At 37.6% G+C, this 26,042-nt stretch overlaps 1 protein-coding gene across 2 annotated transcripts; it reads left to right on the top strand.

The window, feature by feature from the left end:
* Positions 6,553 to 22,997, top strand: CBLL1 (Cbl proto-oncogene like 1). 2 transcript variants are annotated; one of them, XM_005679138.3, is made up of 6 exons: positions 6,553 to 6,915; positions 11,656 to 11,823; positions 14,748 to 14,845; positions 15,229 to 15,312; positions 16,296 to 16,369; positions 18,948 to 22,997. In XM_005679138.3, the coding sequence occupies exons 1-6, from the start codon at positions 6,903 to 6,905 to the stop codon at positions 19,984 to 19,986; spliced, it is 1,476 nt and encodes a 491-aa protein (XP_005679195.1). In that variant the 5' UTR covers positions 6,553 to 6,902; the 3' UTR covers positions 19,987 to 22,997. The 2 variants fall into 2 exon arrangements, with proteins under 2 accessions (XP_005679195.1, XP_005679194.1); XM_005679137.3 differs by having other exon boundaries at positions 6,555 to 6,915; positions 14,745 to 14,845.

Genomic DNA, 26,042 nt, shown 5'->3' with positions numbered 1-26,042 from the left:
CAACTAAAACTTTTCCAACATTACAAAAAAAAAACACACAAGGACAAAATTTTGGGAATCACTAAATATCAGTCTGAGCTTCCCTGGTGGCTCAGATGGCAAAGCATCTGCCTGCAATACGGGAGACCCGGGTTCAATCCCTGGGTTGGGAAGATCTCCTGGAGAAGGAAATGGCAACCCACTCCAGTATTCCTGCCTGGAGAATCCCAGGGACGGAAGAGCCTGGCAGGCTACAGTCCATGGGGTCGCAAAGTCAGACACGACTGAGCAACTTCGTGATCTCGTGTGAAATATCAGTCTATACAGAAATAATTATTATTACAAGCTGAACAGCTTGCTCAGCTATCTCTCTTTACACCTAGGATATCAGTAGCAATACTTTCATAAAGACAATACAGTAGCCTATATTCAATGCAAGGCCTGTGTGTCCATTTTTTGCGCTACCTTTGGTCCATCAGTACTGCACTTCCCCTGGCTCCTGTGCCAACTGACATACAGCTAGGACCAATTAATGGTGAAAAGCTGGCTTAAAAATCAACATTCAAAAAACTAAGAACATGGCATCCATTCCCATTACTTTATGCAAATAGATGGGGGAAAATGGAAACAGTGACAGATTTTATTTTCTTGGGCTCCAAAATCACTGCAGATGGTGACTGCAGCCATGAAATTAAGACACTTGCTCCTTGGAAGAAAACTATGACAAACACAGACAAGCATATTAAAAAGCAGAGACATCACTTTGCTGACAAAGGTCCATATAATCAAAGCTATGGTTTTTCCAGTAGTCATGTACAGATGTGAGAGCTGGACCATAAACAAGGCAGAGTGCCAAAGAATTGTTGCTTTCAAACTGTGGTGCTGGAGAGGACTCTTTAGAGTCCCTTGAACAGCAAGGAGATCAAACCAGTCAATCCTAAAGGAAACTAACCCTGAATATTCATTGGAAGGACTGATACTGAAGCTGAAGCTCCAATACTTTGGCCACCTGATGTGGAGAGCTGACTCATTGGAAAAAGACCCCAATGCTGGGAAAGATTGAGGGCAGAAGGGGACGACAGAGGATGAGATGGCTGGATGGCATCATTGACTCAATGGATATGAGTTTGAGCAAACTCTGGGAGATAGTGAAGGACAGGGAAGCCTGGTGTGCTGCAGTCCACAGGGTTGCAAAGAGTTAGACATGACTTAGCAACTGAACAACAAAACGTGTATACGTTTAAACAAGCACACACCTACACAGTTTTTTGTTTTTTTTTTTTTTAAATTTTTACTGGGGTATCGTTGCTTTACAATGCTGCATTAGTTTCTGGTATACAGCAAAGTGAATCAGCTATATGAATACATATATCCCCTCTTTTTTGGATTTCCTTCTCATTCAGGTCACCACTGAACATAGAACAGAATTCCCTGTGCCACGCAGTGGTTTTTCCTGAGTTATCTATTTTATACATAGAATCAATAATATATATATGTCAACCCAATCTCCCAGTTCATTCCCCCTCCCCCAACCCCGGTGTTTATATGTTTGTACTCTTCATCTACGTATCTATTTTTGCTTTGCAAATAGGTTTAACTGTACCATTTTTCTAGATTCCACATATATGCATTACTATTTAATATATTTTTTCCTCACTCAAGAAAACCTCAGGCTCGCTATACTGCTTGAGTTTCATGTTGGCAGACATGGGTTGTTGTCTTCTGGAATTAAATGTTCTTTGCTCATTTTACTGAATGAACTGTGAAAATTGGTATAATAAATTGTCACTAATTCTTTACAATTCTTGTGGTCATTGCCATTCTATTGCAGTTGTTTTTTTATTGCAAGGTTTTATCCAGTTGTTTGCCATATCCATTTGTGGTCAAAAGTTTAAATTTTTTTTGACAGGCTCATATTATGTTTGATGGCATTCTTCAGTAAGTCAACAAATATTTTTGTGCCTTCTGCTAAATACTGTATATTATACAAATATGAACTACTAATGAATGCTATCTTCTAGGGGCATACTTGGATAAAATGTTTCTAAAGTATGAATTAAGACAGTGATGTCCTAAACATAGATCTGAAAGAGCAGTAATTACCAAGAGGAATGAAGGAAATAAACATTTATTGAGGGCCTGTTATTTAGCAAGCAATAAGAAGCCTTCACAGATGGATCTCCTATGATCTTCAGACCAGTTCTGCAAGGAATGTTACTGTTACCATTTTACTGACATAGAAACTGAGCTTGAGTAATCTTCCAATATCACACAGCAAGAGCTGAGATTTGAACCCCATTTTGCCTCATCCCAAAGCTCATGTTCTTTCTCTACTACATATATTATCTATTGGAAGCATGAGTCAGAGAAGCCTTGATGGGGAAAATGGCACATGAACAGAAGCCTTGATGGGTAGGTAGGTTTTAAGGTGGGAGTAAGAACTGCAAATTCAGGCCTAGTATTTTTCTCAACTGAGGGACAGGTGGGTGTTAAATCTACGGTCAAAAAACTGTTTTCATGTACTAGCATGACACACTGCTCAGAGTAGTGTAAAACCGCTGAACATTCTTTTAGGTGTGAGCTGAACAGAGACGTGGAGAGAAAAAAAGACAAGAATCTTTTAGTAGAGGAGCGGTTGGGAGGAGCAGGCCTATAAGCTGAAAGGATATCCACTGCAAAACTGTCCTCAGAAGAGAAGGAAGGCTGCAGAGGTTCTCTAGAACAAACGTTCCTATCCAAATGGGTAAATACATTGCCAGGCTTCAAAGGACAGAGTGGGGAAGTGCCTTCAATCAGTAATGTTCAGTCCTTGTAGTCTTGCTTCCTTCTTACTCCCCAAATCTGTCTCTTGCCCAGTTTTTGATAGTTTTTGGAAAGCTGGGGGCCATACTTACTAAGGCTCAGCTGTGGTAACATGTTTGGGCCATTTCAGCAGCTGGTAGGGAGAGGAGAAAGCTGGAACCATGAGAGGCTGGAGTTAGTTAAGTCTGCTAATGACGCTTGAAGGCCGATCACTCAATTTACTCCAATAAACAAAAGTCAAAGAGCCTTGGCTAAACATCAGGCTTGCTTGGTGTGTGCATCAGTAGGCTAGGAGGTGTAAAACTGCCCTACTGACCTTATTGTCAAAACCTATCTCCAATCCATATTTACAGGCAATAATGAAATTGCAGCTAACATTTAACACTCATTTAATAATGGGCCAGGTGCTATATTGTTATCTCACTTAATCACCTCATGAAGCAATGAATATAGTAACTACTCTGGTAATAAAAACTATCATTTTATGAGGGCTTACTGGGTGCCAGTAGGTACTAACTGCTTTAGATAGAAAACAATATTTAATTCTCAAAATAGCCCTACAGGTAGGTACTATTACCATTCCCACTTTATAAATGAAGTCAGCCAGCAATGAGATTAGGTAATCTGTCTAAAGTCTTACAGCTGTGCTGGGCTTAGAACCCAGTTTTTAACGTCCAAGTCCATATATCTATCACTATAGTCCACTACCTTTCCTATTCATATCTACTTATCAAACTTGTTCACGTTTAGTGGACACTGTCCTGATCGGTTCTCTTATTAACAGATCACTCACACTTGCTGGCATTTTGGCCATCACAGGGAGTCTCAGGCTTCCTGGTCAATTGTTCTTACAGGTTAATAGTACTGACTTCCTCCTACGCACACTTAAGATCTGCTCATTGTTTCTGAATCTACCTTGCTGAATTGTGTTGTTTTTATAAACATAACATGCTAGGTTTTGTCTATATGCTCTTTCTGAACTGTTACTCTGAAATCTTCTTTTCAAGGTTCTCTATAATCAAACCTTATTTTTCAGTATTCCCAAACATGGACCAAAGTGAAGCTGATCCCTGTTCTCTATAGAAGTTATGACATCTGTGACCTTGCTCTTTCTGGTTTGATGTGCCTCTTTCATTTCTCTCACCTTCAAATGCTATCCTGTTCATCAAGATAAAGTCAGTCTACCTAACTGCCCTCAGCTCATAATTTTCTCTGAATGTAGGTAGCACTGCATTCTCCTGAAAGACACAGAATGTAATTCCATGTTTTTAATTATTTCTATAAATGCTAGGCTATATGGTTCTGCATATAGGAACCATTATTTATATGTTTTTTTCCTTCTGTGGTCTTAGGCACTACAGTGTTACAATTAAAAGAGCATTAAGGAGGGCCCTCACTGGTGGTCCAGTGGTTAAGACTTGGCATTTCCACCGCAGGGGGCAGGATTTGATATGTGGTTCCAGAACTAAGATTCCATAAGACATGCAGTGAGGCGGAAAAAAAAAAAGCATTAAAGAAATGAAAGTTATTGCCCTTGATCTGGCATTGAGGAATCTCAAGCTCTCTGACACACATCCTTTTTTTTTGTAATAGTGCTATGTATTTAAATGCAAGGTCATCAAAACACCTTGAAGAGCACTGACTAGCAGATGTCTGTCAATAAGATGAAAATATGATATACACCTTAGTGCTTCTGATTGTCCATTACCATGATGTTTCATTTTTATAAACCTTAGGATAGTACCAAGCTATAAATTAAGTATAAATGTTGACTTTCAGTAAAATTGTGACTGCTTACAGCACAAAGGTTAACAACAACGGATACCAGAGGGCAGTAATAAAATGTTATATACAGTTTCTCTTATCATTTTAGAGAAAGAAATTAATTTGTCATATTGCCACTGTACTAGTAAAGTGAGGTTATAGTTAAGGGAAAAGTGAATATAGAGCACAGATGCTATAGAAATGCATAAAAGCATGAGGTCAAATCAAAGAAATGTTTACCTAACATTTTAGCAATAAGAAATCTAAACATGTAAGTTTCCTTTTAGTAAATTTTCATAACTTGATGCACCATAAAATGTTGACATAACTTCTGATTACATATTAAATTACATAAAACACAGTTTGAAGACATTTAAAAAAATTCTAATTCTTTAGATAGCATCAGCAGACACTAATATTATTACTCTGAACCTGCATCTGCATCAATCTGAAGTATGGCTGAGTCTACGGCCATACCACCCTGAATGCAACTGACCTCTCTGAAGGATGGTTGATGGCTAAATATGAAGATCGAAAAAATTTAAAAAACAAAACACTTTCTAGGTGACAACTACTTTTCTTTTACACACAAAATTGCTGGAAAATGCTTCATTTTCATATCAATATTGTATTTAGAGAAACAAGGAGCTATGGAAGAAAGGTTGTTTCCCCCAACTCGAGAAACACAAAAAATGCCCAGCAATTGAAAGCATCTTGAAAACCACTTAGGGATACAGAAACTTACATTTTAACAAAAGCAAGTGTAACTCTGAATCACAATTGTCCTTAGTTGTGAATGCACCTAAAAACTTGTTTATAAAACTGCACAAACGGTGTCTTTTAAAAGATCCCACCAAAACATTCACCAAATAACACAGAACACTTACAGTATTACTCATCATATTATTCCAAGCTCTCACTGGTTAACTATACAGATGGAGCACATCACTACACATACTTGACTCCGAATTCAGCACCATGAAACCGCTTCTCTAAGAATCGACACAATAATCTTTAATTGATCTAGGAACTCTGGCACTGAAAGCGTGCATAACACAAGGTAATGATGTCGTCACCGAGGGACGACAAGAATAGAACCCAAATCCCTTGACTCCCCAGCTTGTGTTTTCCACTAATTGTGCTCCTTTCTACTCATTCGAGAGCATCAAGTGTGAAGGGCTGGAGAAGGGAGTAGACACATGCGCCAGGGTCGCGAGGTGGAGACGGCCCAGAAGGTCCTCAGGAATCACTCTTTGGCACTTGTCTTTTGTTTCGGCTGAGGACGATGAAAGCTGCAGCAACCACCAACCCTTGGGACCAAGAACTGGAACTAGGTACTGCCCGTGGCGGTAACTTGTCTTTTCATTTTAGGCCTTTTCCCTTTTTCACGGCTCCGTCGCGGCCAGCCCTAACCTCTCCCCATCCTCAGCTCTACTCCGCACTGGAGTCCCTGCTGACCTTTATAAGAGGCGGCTGCGCTGCATCCGTCCTCCACCTGGCCCCGCGTACGCTCCTTAGGACAGGTGTTCTAGGGGGAGGGGGAGGTTTCCCTAGAAAATGAATGCTAATCAAGCGTTAGAAATGGGTTTCAGCTGTTAGCAACTTGAGATGGGAACCGGGGTAGATACCCAAGTCAGCTTCTGCGTGGGTCTGTGCAGCTCATCACGACAAAGCAAAATGTAGATAGATATGCACAGAGCTTTTCTCTCTAGCTGGGAGCCTTACACAGCTCAACCGTCCCCTAGGCAACCTCCCGCTGGAGGACGCTTTCCGGAGCGCGCGTGTTTACACTCTTCCTGGACCGGGGGTGCTGGAAAACGTCGCTCGCGGACTCTGGGGGATTCCAAACCGTTACTCCGCCCGCCGGGGTGGGACAGCCCAACGGCTGAGCCTGCGCAGTTGGGCTAGGTCGGCACCAGGGTCCCGGCGCACTACAAGTCCCAGAAGGCAAAGCTCCGCGCGGGGTCGGGGGGAGCGGGGGGGCGGGGCCCGGCGGCTGCCTTACCTGCCGCGAGCTTAGTCCTCCGGCTACTACCGGCTCTCCCCTCCCCCGTTCCCGTCAGTCTCCGCTCCACATTAAAAGGCTACTTCCTCTGGAAGCACATGAGAGGAACCCTTAGCAGCCTCTACACTGACGCTCCCCGCGTACTCGCTTTTTCTCTCTCTGCCCGAACTGAGCCTAACTCCCTCACCGGAGTCGGTTAGCGGACGCAAGAGAAGGCAAATTTTGGAGGGAACCAACCTGGTTCCACCTGATCACACTTCCGCCTCCCGGGCTCCGGAAGGTACCGCGCACGCGCTCCCTGCGACTCCGGCGCGGTTGACTTCCGCTCCCACTGTGCCCTGCGAGTCGAATCATGGATCACACTGGTAAGGAGGCGGAGGCAGTGGGGGTCCAGGTTCCATGCCCCCTTGGCCGGCCTGGGACTGGTCGCCCAGCGAACATAGAGGGGTTACATTCGCCTTACAGCACTGGGGTGTGGCGGCGAGGAAGGAATCTCACAGACCCCCTTCCCGTCTCCGGCCAGGGCCTGCTACTTCCTGGCCTACCCTCCGATGTGGTACCTACAGCCTCGGTGCCGGCAACGGCAGCTCCTTCTGAGCCCGGAGCCGGCACCGCGGGGGGCGCGGGCTTCGCGGAGAGGAGAGAGCGCCGGCAGTTTTCCCCCTCATTTTGGGTGCTCTGCCCTACGTTATGGGGACTGGCGGGTAGAGAGTCTGGGAAGTGTCATTACGCTGCGAGTCGATGTGCTAGGGTGGGTTAGAGACTTCCTGCTGTTTCAGTCAGCTTTGGGCGGGTGCTGCGATGGTCACTGCCTGTCGTTGTCTCTCCGGTGTTTCTTGGACTAGAGGTGGGAGAAGGGAGTCGGATATGGTTTTTGGAATGATACTAGGAGCAGCTTTTCTGCTTAAGCCTGTAGCATGCCCCGCGCTTCATCTGTGGTCCTTAACCACAAGTCTTGAGCTTAAAATCAAGATATTCTCATCACTTTCTCCAAGTAAGAATGGCTCCATTCTTTCTTAAGTGTTTTTTGTCTTTTGCTCCCTTGCAGTTTTTGGATGTTGAATGAGTGCATTTGGAGTTAGATACTGCTCCGTTCAGTTATCAGCTGTATTACTAGTAGGGTGATAAAAGGCTTTTTTCCAGTATCACGTATTAGTTAGGATTCCTCAGTCATCAACTGTCTACCTAATTTCATATATATATATACACACACACGCACGTTATGTGTGTGTGTATACACACACACATACACATGTATATACACATATTCTTCTAGGCTTGGAGGTGGAATGATAAGGTGAACTGAGTCCCTGTCCTCAGGGAAGTTACGTTCTATTGGGAAAACCACAATGAACAAGCGTTTAACAGATTATTATGAGGGCTTTGAAGAAGACATATGGGGCTGTGGAAGGTAGAAGCTTCAGAGATGGTGGTCAGGAAGAGTCTTTTTAGGAAAGTAACATTTGTAAGCTGTGATCTGATGGATGAGAGGAATCCAGCTTGGCATAAATCAAGTGGAAAGTGTTTATAACAGGTACTAAGACTCTGAGGGAGGAAAATGTAGAGAAAACCAATCAGCTGCACTTACATAGAGGGAAAGAGCCCTAAGATAAGAATGGTAAGGAAGGCAGGACTCGGGTGGTGCAAGACTTTGAAGTCCATGGAAAAGATTTGAGTGTAATTTTAAGTGCAATATGAAGCCATTGAGCAGAAGTAGAGGAGGAACATAATCTCTTTTTAAAGTATAACAGGTTGTTGTATGAAGAATGGTGTCAGAGAAGGAGGCGAGATAAATAGAAAATTTAGGAAGTGATTGCAATAGACCGGAAGGGAAGCTTGGTTTAGTGATGGTGGCTTGGTTTAGTAAAAACAGGAATGGGCAGATTCAGTAAATATTTTGGTGGTAGAACTCAGGCCCTGGTGGATTGGTTTGGAGGCATGTGAGAGAAAGGTGCGTAGGGTTCTAGTTTTTGAGTGGTGTCCTTTATTGGAAGACTTGGGAGAAAAATACCTTTTTTTTTTTTTTTTAAATGGAGTAGAGGTGACAAATGGGAATTTGCCAACAAGACTTTGAACTGCTAAGGATGAGGTGTTTGTTGGGACATAGAAGGGGAGATGTCAAGTGGAAATCACAGGGCGGTTTGTTTGGAATGATTTTAAGGCATGAGGATGGATGAGATCACTTAGGGAAAGGGAAAACAGTAGAGAAGAGGGCCTAGCAGCAGGCTCTAGGGAGCTCTAGTGTTTGGAGCTTTTATAGAATTGAAACCCTGAAATCTTGGTGTTAGAGAAGCAAACGTGCCACATTAGCGAAATGTTTCTCATTTGAACCTGTTACTGGAATTGGAAGTCAAGCACTTCTCACAGTTTAAAGATGTTATGTTGGGAAATTGTAATGTGGGTTGGTGTGTATCTGAGTATTTATTATCCTACTTTCTAAGTTAAAAGTTTGCCTAAGAAAGTAAAAGTCATCCTAACATGAAAATACTCACTAATGAACTGACCTCTTGAAAAAATAGTTCCTGCTCAGCTATCCCTGCTGCTTAACATGAACCTCTCTTCTTTTTTTTTTTTAGTTAATTTCCTTATAAGGCAGTGTCCTTACCAGTTTCATGTCAGAAAATGGTATTAAATGTTGTATACTGATTGTGATTACAAACCTTACAAAATATTCAAGTTTTCATGATATTCATAAATGTGAATTTGGTAATTGAATCACAAATAAAATCATTGGGAAATGAAGATGTGCCAGATAGCCAGTAAATTGAACACATGTCAGGATAGGCATCTCAAAAGGAAAATTCTAATATCAAAGGATTAAAAGAGGCCCCTGGGGAGATTGATGGAACTCTCGAATGTTATGCAAAAATGACTGAACGTGCTGAAATTGTCAGTCATAAAATGAAGGCTATCCTGTAGTATTGTAATAGAAAATTACTTTAAGAAACTCCTAATTAACACTTGATTGAGTCTTTGGCCATTCTAAAAGTTAGTACTTAGTTGTAACTGTAACCTAAATTTTGTAAAAATATTTCTTGATTCCTTTAATTCAGGATAAAATTCTGCACAAATCTTTTAAAAACCTATATGATATAGTATTCCGTATTAGGCCTTTTACAGTGGATTTCACTTCATATGAGTGGTTACATCCTTAATTCTCACTCTCTATAATATCCAAGGACTTTTCATTGTTAGGGTTTTAGGGTTTTTAGTTGTGATATTCAACTAAATATATTGTTGAATATATTGCATATATACTGTATATTTTGACTCATAATAAAACCCCCCAGGATAAACCCAGAGTGATGTCACTGTTAACAGCTTGCACTTGGAGTCTGAGGCATACTGCAAGATGTTAGAGGGCAGCAGGCTCTTGAAAGTCATAATTGTGACTTCGGATGTCTAGGGTAGTGTGAAAAGGACTTGTAGTAATGAAGTGTTGTTCACCAAGGAAAAACCGTTCAGAGTCCTTTTACTGTCGGAAAGATGACATTGAACTGTCTCTGATAACTTGCTATTTTTTTAATTCATTGAAAAATCAGGAATCCCTTCCAAGCAAAAAAAAAACAAACCTCATTCTGCCATACCTTTTTGCTATTACATTGTTTGCAGCTACTTTAAACAGCTAGAGCCAAAGCAGATGAAATACATTATTATCTTTTTGCTACTTCATTGCTTGTAGATATTTAGCAACTAAATGCAACTGGAGTGAAAGCAGATGAAAGCATTATCTGATTATTGATACATTTGTGAAGTGTTGAGAGTTAAATCAAGATGGATTTACCCTAGTTTAAGACTTTTAACTGTCCATGTATTCCCATTCCCATGATTTTTTTTTTTTTTTGCAGATTAGCTGTTATGAAAATAATGATAGAAAGCAGACTGAAAGATATTTAAATTAATAATTAAGGACTGATTTTGAATTTTGTTCTGTGTATTATTGAGAAAGAGTGCAAATCTATGTGTTATTCTAGTATCCTTAGAGATCATTACTGCTGGGTAGGATACTACTTCCAAATTTGGCTTTAGAGAATTTAATGTGGATAGTTTGGTTATGTCTCTGTGCTGTCTTCCTGCAGTGGCAGTTACATAGCGTTGCTCACTAATTGTCATGTTTAAAATGTTACTATTTTAAATTATTTGCGTTTCCTACTTCAGGACATTTGCCTTTCTGCTTTTAGCAGATAAAGGTAAATATTTTCTGGATTGTAATATGTCATGGACTTGGAAAAGAGGTGGCTTTTAATCTTAAAATAGAGTCAGTTCTATGCAATAATGCTCGTATTACTCATAGGATATGAGTAAATTTATTTCGTAAGCTAATAACAGAGACATAGAAAGTGTCAATTGTTTAGGCCTAGTTGAAGTATAGAAATCTTGCATCCTCCTCACCTATAATTTACCATTACAGTGCTGACTAAGAATAACGCAGTCACCTGTACATATAGATATGTTATAGTACATTAGTGTCTGCGTTTACTGCTAAATTGTGTGGTAATTTTTACTATATTCCTGAATGCTTTTTAGAAAAACTATTTTACACCGAAGAGGATAATCACATCCCTAAAACTAGCTTCATTTTCAGCGTATTATTTATGTAATTCTACCGTTGTCAGTGTTAGTTTGTGTTTCCAGTATTGATTGTCCTGATGTAGATGCAGATTACGAAATTCATTGAGTGCCTACTTTGCATGCTTGATGGAAATGATGGTTTTCTTTCTTTTTGCTGTTCTTTCTTTACCTTTTATTCCTTCTTTAAAAAAAAATCTTACAGTTGCTAGACAGAGCTTCTTACTTTAGGCTCATGAAGGATTTTATGTTTCTATAAACCCCTCTGGAATTCCATGGAAAATTTTATTGTCCATCCTCTTAGGGAGGGGTCCTGTAACTTTTGTCAACTTTTTAAAGGGCTCCATGTCTTAAAAAACACTGCTTTAAGAGTTTATCCAAAATAGAGAAAATTAGTACTTGAACTTACATAGCATAGTATTTAAAATCAGATACTCAGCCCTTCATGATGTTGGGTATATTGCTTTAATACCTGTGGCAGAATAACCTTCAAAAAGAAAACCTAAAAGAAATTACAACTTTTTTTCCTAACATAGACAATGAGTTACAAGGCACTAATAGTTCTGGATCGTTGGGTGGTCTTGATGTTCGAAGACGAATTCCTATAAAGCTCATCTCCAAACAAGGGAACAAAGCCAAAGCTTCACCTCGAACTCCAAGGACTATAAACAGGATGCCTGCAAAGGCTCCAGCTGGTGATGAAGGTAATGTGTTTAACAGGTCCAAAAGTCTTTCTTTAATATCTGATTCCACCAAATAAGCCATGTGAGTTTATTTACTTTTAGCCACTTCTTTTTTTATCTTAAATGTTCTCTTCTTCAGTCTTTGACTTCTCATTTTGGCATATTTTACTTGCTATCCCTTTATAAATATTTTTGATTTATTTTCTTTTGTTGTTGAAAGTAACACTGTCTATTGTTTAGAAAAATCTAAACAGTATCACAGAAAACATGATACTAAAGTAAAATTGTCCTCCCATTTTTATTCTCCCCTCAAATAATCCCTGGTATGACATCTTCATAGTTGCTTTATAACTGCCCCCCCCCTTTTTTTTGTAAGATGCATGTGAGATTCCGCTTTCTCAGTAGATTCAGATATATCTTATTTAAGAAGATGGGTTTAGGTATTTCACTTATGGATATACCATAATTTATTTTAACAATTTTTTAAAACATTTTGCTGTTAAAGACAATTTTGCAATAAGTGTCCTTATTTATTTAGTATGTATGTTTTGTAGAATACACACCTTAGTATGTGTATTTTGAAACTTAAATTTTGCATGAATTTGGGCATTTTAGAACTTGGTGGATTTAGAATCTATGCATTTTAGAATTTAATAGATGTTGTCAAATGGTTCTTAAAAAATAGTACATCACTTTATACTCCCACACCAATATTGGTACTATTATCCTTTGCAGATTTTTGTACTGATACACATTTCTTTAATTTATGAGTGGTGCTGTATGTTTTCATAGTATTGGTCATTTCTTTTTTCTAGGCTCTATCTGTTCATATCCTTTTCCATTTTTTTCCTGTTTGTTTTTCTCTTGATTTTTGTGAGTTCTTCATAGATTAACAAAATTGGCTTTTGTTATATGTTGTGTATATTCTCTATTTGTCTTTTGAATTTTATGTATAAAATTTTTATTGTAGAGAAGCTTGACAATTCTTTGTAGTCAGACATTCAGTCTTTTCTACTGAACTTCTGGGTTTTATGTCATCCTTAGAAAGGCCTTTCACCATTTCTTAAGTATAAAACAGTTTTTATGGCCTATGGGCCAAATCCAGTGCTGTGTTTTATCAATAAAGTTGTATTGGAACACATGCATGCCCATTCTTTTACGTATTGTCTGGCTCTTTTCGGGCTTCCCAGGTGGGTCAGTGGTAAAGAATCCACCTGCCAATGCAGGAGTCTTGGGTTTGATCCCTAGGTTGGGAAGATGTCCTGGAGTAGGATATGGCAATCTGTTCCAGTGTGCTTGCTTGGAAAATCCCATGGACAGAGGAGCCTGGTGGGCTGTATATAGTCCCTGGAGTCACAAGGAGTTGGACATGACTGAGCTTAGGGCGCACCACGCATAGCTGCTTTCACACTATATTGGCATAGTTGAGTAATTGCAGGTATGGCGGTATTTACTTAATTGGTCTTTAGGCAGATAAAGTTTGCTGATCGTGGCTTTGGAACTTTTATGGATGTATATTTGGTTGTTAAAACAAAAATGGGGTGTGACTTGAAGTGGGAGGGGATGAAGAGATATCTGAGAGGAAAGGGCTAGAAAGGGGATTTTAGCTTTTTTGCACTGTTTTACTGTTACACAATAATTTATTTATACATTACTGTATAGTTTTAAATTATTTTAAAACTAGGAAGGCCAAAGACAGAGTACCCTAGGTTATTGATGGAGCAGCAGCTGCTGCTTTGTTATCTATACAGATATATGTATAGTTTAATGATGGGAGTATAGGTTGAACCACTCTGGATAGTGATAATGTGCTCATGATTTTCTTAGCTCTTGTTCTGCTCAATAATTTTCTGAGTTTTAGATAAGTAGAAAAATTAACTTTCCTTATTTTGAGTTTTCGATGACAGCAGCTTTTATAAGGTATAAATGGGCCATCTAAGAGCCTAGGGTCACTCAGATGGAACTTAGAAGAACTCTACATTGGTGTTGCAGGTAATTAGATAGCAGTACACTGGTGTATCAGTATCAGCTTCAAGAAATTATTGCATCTGTGCCTGTGTGTCTGTCTGCAGATGTTAACCAGTTCTAGGGCCAAAAGTTGTGAGCAGCCTGGCATATTGGAGGGATAGATTTGTCTTCTCAGCTTTACTTTAGGTAATTGAATTCTACTGAGAATCCCCATCAGACTGTTAACTGATTTTCTTTTCTTCTGTATAAGATGGGAGGATTGCCATCAACTTTTTAATCAGGTCAGAGAAATTGAGCCTATTTGATCTTTATCTTGAAGTTTATTGATAATGCTACATACAGTGTAGGGGAGGAGACTTGTAGGTAGGATATAAATTTTGCTATTCAGGTGAATAACCAAGGAAAGGTTTTAATTGAAATGATGAAGTATAAGTATGTTGAGATTTCTAAAATCAGGTTCAGTTTAAAGTTGAAGAAGAGGTTACCTAATTTTCTAAGTCGTAAGAAGAAAGCCTGCAGAATTCTTTGTTAATCTTTTGGCACTAATACCAGTTAAATGTAATACCACTTTTATAGATGATTGGAATAAATGACAATCAGTATCTTTTGTGTAATAATCATGATGATGATTATTAGTAGTTTTATACCAGAAATAGTCTGGTGGGTTAATATGAGCTCTTGAATAGGAGGGAAGAGATCAGAGATCCCTTCCTAGCTCGGCCTCTCTGTGTTGTTATGGTCTCCAGTACTGCAGTATTCTCAGGCATGAGAATTGGACTACATGGGTCCCGGGATCATTTCTAGCAGCTGTTTAGTAAGACTTGATTATGCTGTTCTTAGAGGAGCTTTGAAAGGTGTCAGTGAACAGGTCTATTTTGTCCATGTACAAAATAGAAATACAGGTCTGTGTACCTGTATTTCCAAAATGAAATTTGAGATGTAAAAAGTTAATAGGTAACATTTTGTTTCCTCAGAAGGATTTGATTATAATGAAGAAGAACGGTATGACTGTAAAGGGGGTGAACTGTTTGGAAATCAACGAAGATTTCCTGGACACCTTTTTTGGGACTTTCAGGTATAAGTAAAAATAAAAAAAATTTATTAGAACAATAAAATATTTTAAATGCTTTATTAGGACAATTTAGATTGCATAAAGAATAGTGTGAACTTTTATTATATCTTTCATTACCCATAAATCATTTGTTAATGCCATATTTCCAAAAATAATCTGAAGTAATTTTCAGTGATGTCAAGTAAAATCAATAAGTAATAACACTGTCAAAGGGGGAAAAAACCCAAAACTGATGGTTGCCCAAATAATGTGGCATATGTGGTATTATACCAAAAGATCTTCATTTCTAATTGTTTTAGTAACTTATACTAACCAATTCATTGTGTAATTTATAGACATAATTTTTAGAAATGCTTAAGGAAATTTTAATGATATCATTTCAACAGATAAACATCTTAGGTGAAAAGGATGATACTCCAGTTCATTTCTGTGACAAATGTGGATTACCTATTAAAATTTATGGGCGAATGGTAAGTATAACTAAGTTAAATTCTGTTTTTATAAATTTATATATTTGTGTAGAGATGAGGACTCTGAAATTTAAGTAGATAGATTTATTATTGTTTAACAATAAAGTTTATAATGAAAAAGTATAAAATAGCTAAGGAAAGTTTGGGGATAATATGCATTTAATAAAATTATCTTGACAGATTCTTGGATTGCTTGTAAAATATTAATTAAGGAAACGAATTCTGAAACTAATTTCTTTGAATGGTTTGATCCTTAAGGAAAAAAATTTTTTCTTTAACAGAACCAGTTATTTCTAAAGGCTAGAATTTTTAATATAAAACAGAATTAAATATTATTTATGATTTCTGGGTATTCTAAGCACTTAAAGTACTGTAATTTTATAGTAATTTTCATATATGAAAAGATAGTTTTACATTTTTGTTGGAAAAAAATTGAATTTACTGTTAAATCTGTGGTGGCAGAAGCCGTGGATTCTGCACTGTTGCTTTGCTATGTGGCATAACTAAATAACAGTAATGAATTGTGAGTTTTAAAATAGTGTAACATTATTTTACTGTGTCCTTCTGATTTATTTTAAATATTTGTAAGTTCATTAACTTAAGACTACCAGGGAAGAAGGCTGCTTATATTAAATGTAGAGGATACGTGTTCTTTCACTGCCATGAAATACTTTGTGGAGATAATAGGATTAGGTGAAACGTTGCACAGTATTCTTCAGGAGCTTTTAACCTGTAGGAACCATGAATGTGCATGTATATGTTTTTTGGGGAAGGGCCAAAGTTTTCATTGCGTTCTCACAAAGAGCTTTGTGACTGAAGAAGGTTAACTGTTGCTTTTATGTAACTAGTACTTAATATATGTTCATTTTAACCAACAGTTCTCAAGTACCTTCCATGTCTAGGTCACTGCGCTCACTGTTGCTTTTTATCGAAATATTTTAATTTGCTCTAGAATATTAACTGTAACATGTCTCTGTTTGCAGATTCCATGCAAGCATGTGTTTTGCTATGACTGTGCTATTTTACATGAAAAAAAGGGAGATAAGATGTGTCCGGGGTAAGATCATCATTAAATTTTTAAATAATAAGGATTGTGATATAATGATTTATGATCTAGGTTAAAGGTGAGGATATGATCTAGACCGTTGGCAAGATGTCAAGTGTGTAGACCTGGCAAATGTTTCTCTGTGAACCTAGAGTTGACTATAACCTTCTCCTTAGGATAGGGCTAATTAGCTATTATCAGTTAATTCACATTGGCCAAAATAACAATAATGAATACATCACAAAGTTAGCATTATAAACCAAAAATACTTTCTTATTTTAATGGGATGCTAGACAGGTAGTATCACGTAGTGATTTAGAGCAAAGACTCTGGAATTAGAATTATTGGATTCAAATCTTTATTTTGTGATTTATTAACTATGTCACATAGATGATTTCTTTATCTGTAAAATGGAGCTAATAATAGTACTTACCTCCCTGGGTTATTATTAGAAGTAAATGAGTAGCAGATAGCAAGTACTGTGTAAGTATAATCTCTATTGACTTCAAATCTGATTATGTCTTGAGTACATTTTAGAACACCTTCATGTTCTGAGACAGGCTCAGACAAATTAAGACCATAGGGAGGTATTGATCGATAGTGATCTTTTTGGGAATAGTAAGGATCCAGAATAAACTATGAATTTTTATATCAATTCAGAACCCCTGATAGAAGACTTAAGAAAAACCTTGAGAGAAACTTCTTTGGGAACAACTGTAGGCTTTCTAGGTCACTTATAACCTAAGTTAGAACCTATCCCAAGGGTTGTATTATAAGTTGATAATAAAATTGTGGACAGTTGTAAGGGATAGTTTTCTTTTATGGTGTAGGAAGATTAGCATCTGTGGGAGAGAATGAAGATTCATTAACAAACCAGTAAGAAGTAATTCTCTTAGCATATTTTATTAGCCCTTTAAAGTCATATATTATAAATTTTATAGTGTGAGTTTAAAGAATATTTTCTCAATAGAATTATAATTCAAAAGAATTAGGAAATTGACAGTGCATATTCACTATTTGCCTCATTTTCTGTAGTGCCTGATTTTCCAACACGGTGTACAGCCGCTTAAATTCTATAGTAAATTTGATTGCCTCATTGAGATAAGGGATTTTGGATGTTGTAAAACACCATGTAGAGGACATCAGAAGGTTTTCTCTTCTATGTAAGTGTTTTGATGTTAATATTTAAAAGGGAATTTAGTTTTCAAGTTTTTCAGTGTAACTTCAGTAAGCATATCACTGGTTGGCTGTTAGGGATATTAAAACAAAAGCTTATCTGGATTAACAGACCTGGGTCAGAAAGTGAAGAAATGACAACCCTAATTAATGTAAATATTATATACTAATGCTTAAGCATCACCCAAAGAAATACACCCCACCTCCCAATCCTGTTACTGTGGAGCTATTTCAGAGTTAATAGCAAATTAGAAGCAAAAAATGAGAAGTGTGCCAAATGGCCACTAAAGGGAAGCCTCCTAAGTATGAAGAAGTAGTACCAGCCTACAGTGAGGAAGAAACACCAGCCACCACTCCAAATCAAGAATATGGAGCCATTTGATACAGGTCAAATGACCTGATCCACATATTCAATGATGATAGCTTATACGTGTTTAGTGCTTAACTAATCATTAAGTCCTGTCATTTTCACTGTTTCATTGATGTTTCAAATGTTCTTTTAAGTAGGGTGAAGTCTATATAAAAGCATTATGAGTTAGATTAGATGTTATAACCCATTTTACAGATAAAGAAACAAAGTTTAAATGACTTCTCCAAGATCTCAGCCAATACTAGGTCCCAGTTCCAATTCCTAGTTCAGTCTTCTTTCTGTTGTTTCAAGAAGCCTTCTAAAGGCAAAAGTGGATTAAAAAACAGCAGATGAAGAATAGTTACAATTTGACCCTGACTTATTAAGAAAATAATTGAGTTAAATTTAGTGTTTATAGTTTAGAAAAGTAGGAGTGTGTAATACTTTGTAGTAGTAGATTTGTCTGACAATTCAGGAAGACCCCCTCCTTGAAGGACTCTTGGCATTCATGGTTTGAATTTAAAATATTGTTTAATATTAAGAACCTTGATGGTTAGGATGATCCTGTTTATTTTTGTAGTTCTTACAACACCTTTCACTTAGTATCTTCTACGTAGTATTATTTGCTCAGAAAATTGCTTACTGGTCAATAAATACTCTACAGGTTTGCATTTTGTGATTCTGACAAGATCCTTTGGTTTGCCCTTCCTGGAGTTTTGGGGTTTTTTGCACAAGGATTCAAAACATAGAATTGTTTGTGAAATCAGATAAATTCTAAATCTTGGTAAGAAAAGGGTTTTGCTTCAAACCTACTCTGTTTGATAAACACTTTAAATTTTTTTCTTAAGAATTTTGATGTTGACAGAAATGCTGATGCTTAATAGCAAACAAACCACAAAGTGGAAAATATTAAAGGTTCACTTACATTAACTATAACTTTTAATTGTGAACTTTTTGCAATGTTTTCCATAATAAAATTTAAAACTAGTCATATCTTTGAAATTTAGTGCATTATTTTTATAGTCTGTTTTTAGTAAATCAAATTTTTTTCCCCTTCTGATTTAGCTGTAGTGATCCTGTGCAGCGAATTGAGCAGTGTACACGAGGTTCTCTCTTCATGTGTAGCATTGTTCAAGGGTGCAAGAGAACATATTTGTCTCAGAGAGACTTACAGGCTCATATCAACCACCGCCATATGAGAGCTGGAAAACCTGTTACCCGGGCTTCACTTGAAAATGTTCATCCTCCTCCTATTGCCCCACCACCAGCTGAAATCCCCGATCGTTTTATCATGCCGCCAGACAAGCACCATATGAGCCATATTCCGCCAAAGCAGCACATCATGATGCCACCACCTCCTTTGCAACATGTGCCCCACGAGCACTATAATCAGCCACACGAGGATATCCGTGCTCCTCCAGCTGAATTGTCCATGGCTCCTCCTCCACCTCGCTCAGTCAGTCAGGAAACCTTTCGTATTTCAACAAGAAAACACAGCAATTTAATAACTGTCCCTATTCAGGATGACTCAAATCCAGGTGCTAGAGAACCACCACCTCCTGCCCCCGCACCTGCTCACCATCATCCTGAATATCAGGGTCAACCAGTGGTCTCGCACCCTCATCATATTATGCCTCCACAGCAACATTATGCACCACCCCCACCTCCTCCACCACCAATAAGCCATCCAATGCCACATCCTCCCCAGGCCGCAGGTACTCCTCACTTGGTGTATAGCCAAGCTCCACCTCCACCAATGACCTCTGCTCCACCACCAATTACCCCTCCCCCTGGACATATTATTGCCCAGATGCCACCTTATATGAATCATCCTCCTCCAGGACCTCCCCCACCTCAACATGGTGGTCCACCTGTAACTGCACCCCCTCCTCACCATTACAATCCCAACTCTTTACCCCAGTTCACTGAAGATCAAGGAACTCTGAGCCCTCCATTTACACAACCAGGGGGAATGAGTCCTGGTATATGGCCTGCACCGAGAGGGCCACCTCCTCCTCCACGAATGCAGGGTCCGCCTTCTCAAACCCCACTACCTGGACCACATCATCCAGATCAGACAAGATATAGACCGTATTACCAATGATAATAGTATTCTGAACTGATGATATGATGAGGAAACAAAACTTATATGTATAGTCAATCTTTTCTTTAAGCTTTGACTGTTCGGGGAAGGAAAAGCGCCTCTTGCTGAGGTGGCTGTACAACACTTAGGGTCTTGTCTCTTAAAATGGTTTTAAATCTTGACCTTAGGATTGATTTCAAGTACTATACTGTAGTGCAGTTATATTTTAAGAACTTTGTTCCCCTAGTGTGGTAAATTGACCCAGAGGTGACCATTTGTAAAAAAAAAAAAAAAAAAATTGAAAACATTTTTCCATTGTTCCACTTTCAAAAGTACGTCTTTTGTTAAACCCAATGTTTAAGTTTTTCTTGTGATACATTTTGTTAACCTGTGTAAAAGGATTAAACTTCAATATGGTTGTAAAAATACTATTTTTATGTGAACTTAAGTGCAGCCACATACTGTTTTTTAAACCATATGTTTTACCACTAATTTCCCAAAGTTACAATAAAATCCTAAAAGTAAAAATCTAATAGAATTTACTGTAAGGCAGACTGTTAAATGGTAGAAAATTATTTCACATTTTAGGCACTGAAATTTTGAGGTATATTAGGTATATAATGCACTTCACTTGGATGCCTTTTCATTTATAGGCAGCCTCAGGAGCACCAAAATACATTGAAATTCCAGTACTAAGAATATTTATGTCTGTAATGTTAAGAGGCATTGCTTGTATTTTTGGAAAGATAGGGCCAAAGTAATCAACTCTGTAGGCTCCAAGCTGTTGGGGATGCTGTTACTCATTAATGCTTTTTACCGAATGGTTGGAGTCATATGCATCACACTTATTAACCTTAAGTAACATTTTATAGAACTGTATAAGTGGTATTCTTTAGATGAAGTGTGTTCCTCTCTGCTCATTGTCTGAAACTAAATATTTAGGGCTGAATAGGCTTTATGTAATTCCTCATTTCATGGTAGAATTTGATCCTGTGCTTAAGTGGATTCTTGTTTATTGGGTTTTAAAGTATAATTTGAATGCCATGGAGGAATTTGAATACTGTATTAATGAAGGATGTTCTTGTAATCACATACTTGCGTTGCTCAGGTTTCATTACTGTATGATAAGGTGTTTTTCTCTAACTTAACATTTAAAAACTTACTGACTTCCTGTTTCTTTTATTGGTTAAGCAGTCTAAAACTTGGAACATTTTTTTAGCATAGAGTCAACAGTGAAGACTACCAGATGATTTTGTATTGAAGAGAAAAGTAATGTCTAAATTGTGAATTTCAATGCATTATAAGGTGCCTTCGGAGTCAGCTTTTGCATTCTAGGGGCTTGTTACAGTCCAGCTAAGATGACCACTTACAGTTTATACAGAATTCATATGTATAAATCAACATTCTTAGGATATTACTGTATATCCTTTGAATACACCCCTGTGAAGTACTTCCTCCCCCCTAAAATGGTGCATAACATAAACATGAAATGTGTAGTATACAGATACCATTTATTATTAAATAGTTTGTAGTGTATAAATTTAGAACATTTCTTTTTGACAAGAGGTGAACTGATGGCTAATTTACCATTTAATTCTGTCAGGAACAGGCAAAGCAGTTTCTCACTTTGGATAATCTGATGCAAAGTCATCTATAAATGTAGAGCTGAAATAATATAAATGGCCCTTTCAACCATGACCAGCTGAAAATAATACACTTTTTCTTTAAGTGAAAGTACGTGATTTTTCACAGCTAGCAATTTGAGAGTTCAGTGTTAATGTGGTGTTTCTAATGAGAAATTGTTATTAGAAGCATAGGAGTGAAATAGTGTGAAATGGTGGTGAGTGTGTCTATCATATTACTGTAGGTACTTGGACTGGTGCAGACTTGATTACCTTTAATGGCCCTCTTTGGAGCTGTTAAAATATTATTGAAAATTCAGTACCAATAATTTGGTTTCATGTAATAGGAAATAACAAAACTCACTTTAAAGCTTCTCAGCTATTTATGAAGAACTCACCTGATTTAATTGAAATTCACTAGAATTGAATGTATTGAACAAAAAAATGTTATCACGGTAAAATTCCACATGTTAAGTCTCGGAGGCTTTAAAATTTTTTGGTTAGGTTAAAGAAATATGTGTTATGCAGGGAGGCAGTTCAGATAAATGTGTTGTAGCAGACAGTTTTGTTTTTTTTTTAAATGGTGTTAGACTTGAATTCATCTAGTTATTGTTTGAATGAGGGTGGGTGGGTAGAAGGATAACAAAATTACTGTTAGTGTTTCTTTCCTTAAGGAAAAAGATGTGAATCCCAGCCTTATTTCAGGGAAGCCTTTGAAGCTATGATGGACGTAAGTCTAAATTAAATGTATGTATGTTTCATTATATTGCTCTTAAAAGACTACTGAGGTGGCAGTTTAATTCTTAAAAACAATAAAATGAAAGCATAAATACTATTTTGCCTAGGTGAGTTTTTACCTAATGATGACACATTTGGGAGACTGCAGAATTTTCCACGTCGATACAACTTTTACAGCAAAATTTCACGTTTTTGGAGATTAACCAGCAGGGTGAATGTTAGTATTTCTAAAGTGACATGCTTGTTCAAAGTATAATATATAGTATTGGAGAAAATGATCAGTTGCGAAGATTGTAAGAAACTACTTAATATTCATTTTGCCCTGTAAAAAACCACTTGCTCAAGTTATTGCATAAGAGACTAACACTAATACAAATGGAAAAGATAATTTGACCATATTTTTAAACTTGAAATAGGTCATTTTATGATATGAAGTATACAGAGCTGCTTTTGGCTTTGTTCTGATGTACTGGAAGGGTATCTTTCATATGACTTTTTGGAAAAACCATGTAAACTTATTTTTGAAAAAACGGTAATAAAAAAAAAAAGTATGTGGAAAAATCTCAAGTACCTGAAACAAAAATACACTTTTCTGATTATTAGATCAACCATCAAATTGGTATATTGATGTTAATTGACGCTTGACATAATCATACTATATTCTAACTGAAGTGGATTTATTTTTCTTCACTGATTTGTAATTGTAATCTGTTCAGTTGTGGCCTAGACCAAGCAGACTTTACTTACTACAATATATGCACAATCTAATAAAGCAATATTGGATATACTAGACTTAAAGGGGAAAGAGAGGTAAGCCAGTTAAAATACTTGGTAATAATACTAATAAAAATATTTGAATTTTCAAACATTTTTTGTTTTGATTCATGCCCCTTCAGTTTTCTGTCTCTGAGGGGAAAAGCGTTAAGGCAGAATTGTTAAAGCAACATTTTAATATTAAACTTAAATTTCCTCATCTCCCATTTGAAATTTTAGGCATTACAGAATCACAGGATTTAAATGAACAATGGTGGGTCATGAGTTTTTATCACTTGGTCAGGACCACATCTTTCTAAAAATCTAGCCTGTGTCTTCAGAATATCCTATTTCTATTTTAAGTTTGTTGTAAGCACCAACTTTAATACTGTATTTAAGTCTGTTTCTTATTAATCTAGTCTTTCTTGGTGGCTCAGTTGGTAAAGAGTCTGCCTACAATGTGGGAGACCCAGGTTCAGTCCCTGGGTTGGGAAGATTCCCTGGAGAAGGAATTGGCAACCCACTCCAGTATTCTTGCCTGGAGAATCCCATGGACAGAGGAACCTGGTGGGCTACAGTCCGTGGGGTCACAAAGAGTTGGACACGAGTGAGTGACTTAACACTTTCACTTTTTCCTGTTAATCTACCTTTGAAATTGTTCTCTGTCTTCACATTGAAAATCTTACTCCCTTTGACTTTTCTTCCTATGTGTTGCTTTCAAAACCTTTTAATTTTTTTTGTTTAAAAATTTGTATTCATTTCAGTTATACAAGCAGTAAATTTTGGGGAGAAATATGTCATATTACAAATACAGATCCCCTTGATCACTACCATAATTTTCCCTTCCAGAGATAACCACTGTTATAACTTTGGTGTACAAATCATGTTAGTTGCAGAGCTGACAACTAAATAATAGGCTTCATGCTCTGGTTAAGCACCTTTATAATCCATGGTAAATGTAGTATTTTGTGGCCTGTACTCAGATATGTACTGAACATACACCATGTGGAATATATTCATTTATATGCTAGATGCCATTTCAAATTTTAAAGATTTTATATTGAAGTATTGTTGATTAATAGTGTTAGTTTTGAATATACAACAAGGTGATTCAGTTACATATATACATATATCCATTTTCAAGTTCTTTTCTGGTTTAGGTTATTGCAGAATGTTAAGCAGAGCTCTTGTGCTATACAGTAGGTCCTCGTTGGTTATCTGTTCTAAGTATAGCAGTGTGTACATGTTGATCTAAGCTCCCAGGCTGTACATATCCCTACCCTTCCTGGGCTTCCCTGGTGGCTCAGCTGATAAAAAATCTGCCTGCAATGTGGGAGACCCAGGTTCGATCCCTGGGTTGGGAAGATCCCCTGGAGGAGGGAATGGCCAGCCACTCACGGTATTCTGGCCTGGAGAATTCCATGGACTCTGTAGTCCATGGGGTAGCAAAGACTCGGACAAGACTGAGCAGCTTTCACTGCCCTTCCTCACTGGTAACTAAGTTTGTTCTCCTTCTGGCTTATAAGTTCATTTTTTCTATTTTTAGGTTTTGCATATAAGTGATACATGATATGTATACTTGATCAGACACCATTCTAATCACTTGGGATGCACAAGTCTTTAGAGACAGATGACCAATGTGTGTGTGTGTGTGAAGTCGCTCAGTCGTGTCCAACTCTTTGTGACCCTGTGGACTGTAGCCCACCAGGCTCCTCCGTCCATGGGATTCTCCAGGCAAGAATACTGGAGTGGGTTGCCGTTTCCTTCTCCAGGGAATCTTCCCAACCCAGGGATCGAACCCAGGTTTCCTGCATTGAAGGCAGATGCTTTAACCTCTGAGCCACCAGGGAAGCCCAGCAAATTTCGTTAAATTATATAACATGCTAGAAGTGTGATAAAATCACAGTTGTCAGGAAAATAAGAATAAAGGGAAAGTAAGAATAATGTGTTGATAGGTTTGCGATTTTAAATCTAGCAGTCTGGATAGAATTCATTGAAAAGTTGACATTTGAGCAAAGATTTGAAGTAAGTAAGAGTTAACCACATATGTTATATGTGGAAGAACTTTCCAAGCAGAGGACAGAATCTATGAAGGCCTTAAAGAAGCCTAGCACAAATGAGTGAGTAGTAAGAAGAGGTCAGAGAGGTGATGACAGCAGAATGGAAAGATCACAGGCTTCTAGGCCATTGTAAAGACTTGGACCTTATTGCTCCGACATAGCAAGCCATTGTGAAGTTCTGAGCAAAGGAATGTAATGATTGGGTTCAATTTCTACATATAAATTGAACACCTATATGATGGACACAGGTATACAATGATGAATAAAATAGATACGATCCCTACCAATTAGGAGCTTATATTCTAACCCCTAAATTTAGTAGTCCCGAAGTTTTCCTCAAAAAATTTTATGTTCTTTTTCAAAATATGGTGGCCAGGTGGAAAAAAAAATTTTAAAATATTACAAAAATGGAATATATATACAACCATAATGAGATAATTTGTTTGTTCTGGAATTAATGTTTTCTAATTGCTTTTCTGGGTATATTTAATTGTGCAATGCTAAATAAGTGACTTTGGAACATATCTGTAGAATGCATCTATTGTTCCTGAGTTTAGTCTTGCCTTGTGCTAGATCAGATTTTAGATAGGTTTTTGTTTCTCTGGAGAGAGAATATTTCCTAAAGATTAAGAGCCTGAGCTCTGGAGTCAAGACTGTCTGGACTGAATTCTGGGTCTACTACCTATAGAACTAGCAAGTATATGCAATTCAGACTAATTATTTAATCTTTAAGTCTTGATTTATTCTGCTTTTCTGAAAAATGAGGATAAACATAGAACCTACCTTATGGGGACTTTTTTGAGAGTTAAATGAGCTGGTTCTAGATATAAGGTAGAGTCAGCTGAATTTCCTGACAGATTTTTCAGCTTGACCAGCTGGAAGACTGTGGAGTTGGCATTAACTG

Source organism: Capra hircus, chromosome 4, assembly GCF_001704415.2.
Source record: "Capra hircus breed San Clemente chromosome 4, ASM170441v1, whole genome shotgun sequence".
NCBI classification, from domain to species: Eukaryota; Metazoa; Chordata; class Mammalia; order Artiodactyla; family Bovidae; genus Capra; species Capra hircus.
The sequence above is the reverse complement of the archived record's forward strand: the minus strand, read 5'-3'. Positions and strand labels throughout refer to the sequence as shown.